Below are 4,395 nucleotides of genomic sequence, written 5' to 3'. Positions count from 1 at the left end.
CCCGGAACCCCCCGTCTCCTCCGACCTCCTCCGGAATTCCCTCCTACTATCCTTCCCCAACCAATGGGAACTCTCCAGCAGTCCCGTAAAGTCCCGTAACTTGAGTCCGGTAGCAGGCCAAGGTGAACAGCGGGAGTCCAGTTTGCATATGAATGTAAATTTTAACATAATCATCTCAGTGGCTAGCTGGCGTCACTTTACAACCAAAGGTGCCATACATCGTATATATGCTTGTGGCTCCTAGCACTGGGGCTGTAGCTGAGTGGTAGAGCACTTGCCTAGCACATGTGAGGCATTGGGTTTGATCCTCAGTACCATATAAAAATAAACAAATACAGTAAAAGCAAGCTCTCTATCTACAACTACAAAAAACAAAGTCTGGTTTGGAAAGAAAGATTTAATGTCATCTTGGAAGTGTATGCTTCTATGAGAAAGACAAGAACATGAGTACTGGAGTAAGATTCATTCAAAATAAATGTCATAGCAAATTGAATATGTCAATGAATATCATGATGATGATAGAAACCAATACTTTACCAGGAAGTGAATGAACCAAAATTTTTTCCCCATGCCAAGTCCAGTGAGGACATTGCCTCTATCTGGGAATGAAATCTTTAATGACATTTGTTTCCTTGCCAGGGTTTTCAGGAATGTAAACATACACTTAGTTTTTTATAATGTCATAGAAGCCCTCATGAGATGTATTTAAGATCTCTAATGTCAACTTATTTTTTAAAAAATACCTTTCTATTGGCATTAATTCTATGTGTAGTAGGGGTCATTTTATTTACTGTCAAATAGGGCTAGATAACCATACTTTTAAACACAGATTAAATCTCACTATGTAGGATGTTTGCAAGATTTGTAGGCCTTAAGTTGACTAAAAGGACTTCTAATTGTGATGGTCGCTTCATAGTTACCAGGCATTCTTGTCTAAGAAACCCTATTTTATATTTTCTAGTCTTACTTACTCTTGGTGGGGGGCTGACACAAGTGTACATCCTAAGTTACATTCAATGAACTATTGTATTTCCTTTTAAATGCCCAGTTATGGATGTGCTTTGTTTATAACTTGTTTTGCTAGGTGTTTAAGACCAAGTTAGTCAAATTGACCTTGTTCCTATGTGCAGTTAAAATTCAGCTGAGTTCCCTATGAAGGTCACACTTGAGATCTTTTTTTTTTTTTTCCACATTAACAAGCCTTTTTATTGTTGTCTTTTTTTGTTTGTTTTTTGTTTTTTAATTGAAGGTCGCTTACTGATCCTGCTTCCATGAATGGTCAAGACCAAGAGAAAAGGGAGGGGAACCAGCCGGCACAGGGAGGGATCATCTCCACAATATTCCATTTATACACAGAACTAAACAGACAAGCACAGAGTCACTATTGCGGTTAGAAGTTGGCAGCATGGGATGAGGAAGGAACAGGTGTGAAATAGGGGTGTCGTTAAAAAAAATACAGCCCCCCCCCCCCCAAACTGGGTGCCTGGGGGAAGACTTGGTCTGTTTCAACCCAAGAGGAATAGAAGATCAAAAACAGTTTGGGAAGGCCAGAACCGTCAGGGATGGAGGGAGGAGGAAGGTCCAGGGGGTTGGGGGGCTGTTTGGCAACTGGGGTGAAGGGAATGCCCTCCCCCTGCTGGGATCCCCCCAGCCCCTCCGGTCTGGCAGGAAGGGGGCAGCCTGCAACCCCCTAGGGCAGGTCTGGGGCTGCCAGATGCTCCAGGCAGGGGGCTGGAGGGGGCTCACAAAGGCTTGCCCTCCAGAGAGATGACGGCACTGCCCCCCAGTTTTTCAGCCAGGGTGCAGCGGTCCTTGACCTCCTCATAGCAGTTTGCTTGTAATTCGTGCTTGATCCCTGTCAGCTTCTTCTTGATGGCGTCCTTGGAACTAGCATAGATCATTTTGCTCTTAAGGGGTGCGGATTCAGGGGCCCAGAAGATAAACACCAGGTCCTCTTTCTTGCTTTCCTTGGTCTCGTAGGTAGCGTCACAGAGGGCAGAGCGGCAATCCTTGTCTGGCAGCATCTTGACAAAGGTGGCGTAGGGATCATCCACAGTCTGGCCCACATCACCTACCAGGATCTCCTTGCCCTCCTCCAAGATGATGTTCTTCTTGTCCTCACTCAGGCAGAAGAGCACTGCCTTCTTACGCTTCTTCACTTCCTCTGGCGTCGAAGACTTGCGTACCTTCATATCATTGAATACCTTGATGACGCCGTCAGAGACAGCCACGCCAGAAGCCATGTTTCCGGAAGCGAAAGGAAGACGACAAGAAGAGCCCACGAAGACGAGAGCCGCCGCAGCTGCTGCCGGGATCCGACTCCACACTTGAGATCTTAAGAGAAGTCTCTCAGCCCCTTTTTGTTCCATCTCTCAGGTTATTCGGGGTCTTCTTGACCACATGGCTTCCCTTGGAAGCATAAGGGAAATCTTCCTCTCCAATGACCCTCCTCTTTGCAGCATGTGTACTGGTCAGGTTTCTGTTCTCCAGGGCCTCATTGATTCCCCTGATCTAGAGGTCCTGTGGCCCAGAGTTCAAAGTACTTAGATAAGTCTTGTGTTCCCTGGGCTTAAGCTGACTCTCAGGGAAAGAGCTGAATATTGAGTATTTCTTATGGCTTTTTTGCTGCCTTACTTTTAGTCTCCAATTTTTGCCTTAAACATTCAGCAATCCATTTTCACAAATCTTAAATAAGAGTACTGAGTTTTATGTCTAAGGTCTATAACTTACATTTTTTACCCCTTCTATTTAATTGGGTCAGAAATAGTACTGAAAGTTAACCTTACATCTTGTCTGTCCTATAGGTGATGGCCTATTATCTCAAATTAATTCAGGTTGTAATATTAGAAGTGGTACTTTTGGCTAGTCCTAGAATGGACATTTAGTGAGAATATTGTAGTGACTGGGATAGGAAGGTACTTGCCATTTTTGCTAGTACAGCATATTAGTTCCTTTGGCTCATCCATTGTCTGGGTCCACAGCAATCTGTAGGAAGGCAGCTATTCAATAATCATGCAGTACAATGGTTTGTAATTGTAACCCCTGTGGTTATGGATTGCCCTATGTGCTTGAGGCATACTTAGGTATGTCCCAGGGTAAAAGAAAACTACGCAGCTGAGAGTTGCTAACCATGTTCCTTTGGTTATAAATAATGATTCATTTTTTTTTTTATCCCTGGTTGGAGTAATCTCTAAAAGGCTCTGGTGACTGACCAGCCTTTAATTCCTCATAGTTTTCTTTCAAAAGATATCAAAACTGAGTCTCCAAAAGGAAGACCTTTAAGCTAAATTCAAAGACAACATTTTAGTAAGGGATGCTGAGGGTTACCAGTGATCTTCAGATATTGTGGTGTTTTTCTGACAACAAAAGCCACATTCAAATTGTAGTTAGTGAAAACTTCTTTCAGTATTATTTAGAAAAAGCCATCTTGAATCTATATAATACTGTTTACTTATCAGCTTCACTATATGCTCAATTCTTTCTTTGAGCTTTATATAAAGTCTTCTGACAGGATAGTAGTAGTCTGGTGGCAAAATCAGAACTGGTTATAAAATCATTTATATAGAATGACCTGTTTTGTCATTTGGGGTTTGAATTGATTCTTCTACTTGAGGAACAAATGGTAAATTACTATTGCTCAGAGAGAGACCTTTTAGGTTCCCATCTACTTTAAGATCACTCTCTTGGCAACTAAGGGATTAAAAAAAAAAAGCTTTGTGTTACTAGTGTACAATTATAGACTATGGTTTTTAATGGTTGGATTTTGAGGGACCCTTCCTAAATAATGAGTTATGTATCTCCTCAAGGAAATCATGGAAAATTCTGTTATTCTTCAGTGAGTCCTTTTGAATTGATGTTCTTAACATTTTTTTTCTAAGTCTGCGTAAGTGCTTATGTGCACGTATATAATTGTATAAATATTTATAAATACATTTATATAATTGAAAATTCATTAAAAAAAGAAGTGGTACTTTTGCAAGGCACTAAGAGTCAATAGTTATAAAGTTTACAAGAAAATATAAAATGAAATTAAGAAAAGTTTAAACAATAGCCATGAACTCCAAATTTTAATTTTTATAATCTCACATCTTTAAGCTTTAGTTTGAAGAATACCAGCTTGGTAAAATGCTCTTCTAATTCTTATATATTAAATACTTGCATACATGGAAGTATACAAATAAACCAGTAACAGCACCACAATTAAACTGATATAGTAACCAAGTTTAACTTTTAAAGAAAAATTCAGAATCTCTAGCGTAGCATAATACTCTAAAAGAACAGTTGTTTAACCAGAGTTGTACAAATACTAATTCTTTAAGTTTCTCTAAATAATAAAACTTAACAGACACAAGTGATTGTCTTGATAGATGAAGTGCATTAATGTTTTAAGAAAAT

The 4,395-nt window shown here is 40.2% G+C and overlaps 1 protein-coding gene across 1 annotated transcript; it reads right to left on the bottom strand.

Moving 5' to 3' along the window:
- Window positions 1-1,202: 1,202 nt before the first annotated feature.
- On the bottom strand, window positions 1,203-2,317 carry LOC308642311 (cofilin-1-like). The gene has a single exon (XM_081281176.1). It carries the CDS (start codon window positions 2,241-2,243, stop codon window positions 1,743-1,745), a length of 501 nt encoding a protein of 166 aa, XP_081137302.1. The 5' UTR covers window positions 2,244-2,317; the 3' UTR covers window positions 1,203-1,742.
- Window positions 2,318-4,395: the final 2,078 nt, after the last annotated feature.

This window comes from Spermophilus citellus, assembly GCF_964194105.1.
Source record: "Spermophilus citellus genome assembly, chromosome: 2".
NCBI lineage: Eukaryota > Metazoa > Chordata > Mammalia > Rodentia > Sciuridae > Spermophilus > Spermophilus citellus.
Note: the sequence above shows the minus strand (reverse complement) of the source record. Positions and strands in the feature narration are given on the sequence as shown.

Excerpts from the sequence above, each read along its gene's own strand:
- LOC308642311 (XM_081281176.1), bottom strand. The coding sequence starts at position 2,243 with ATGGCTTCTGGCGTGGCTGTCTCTGACGGCGTCATCAAGGTATTCAAT.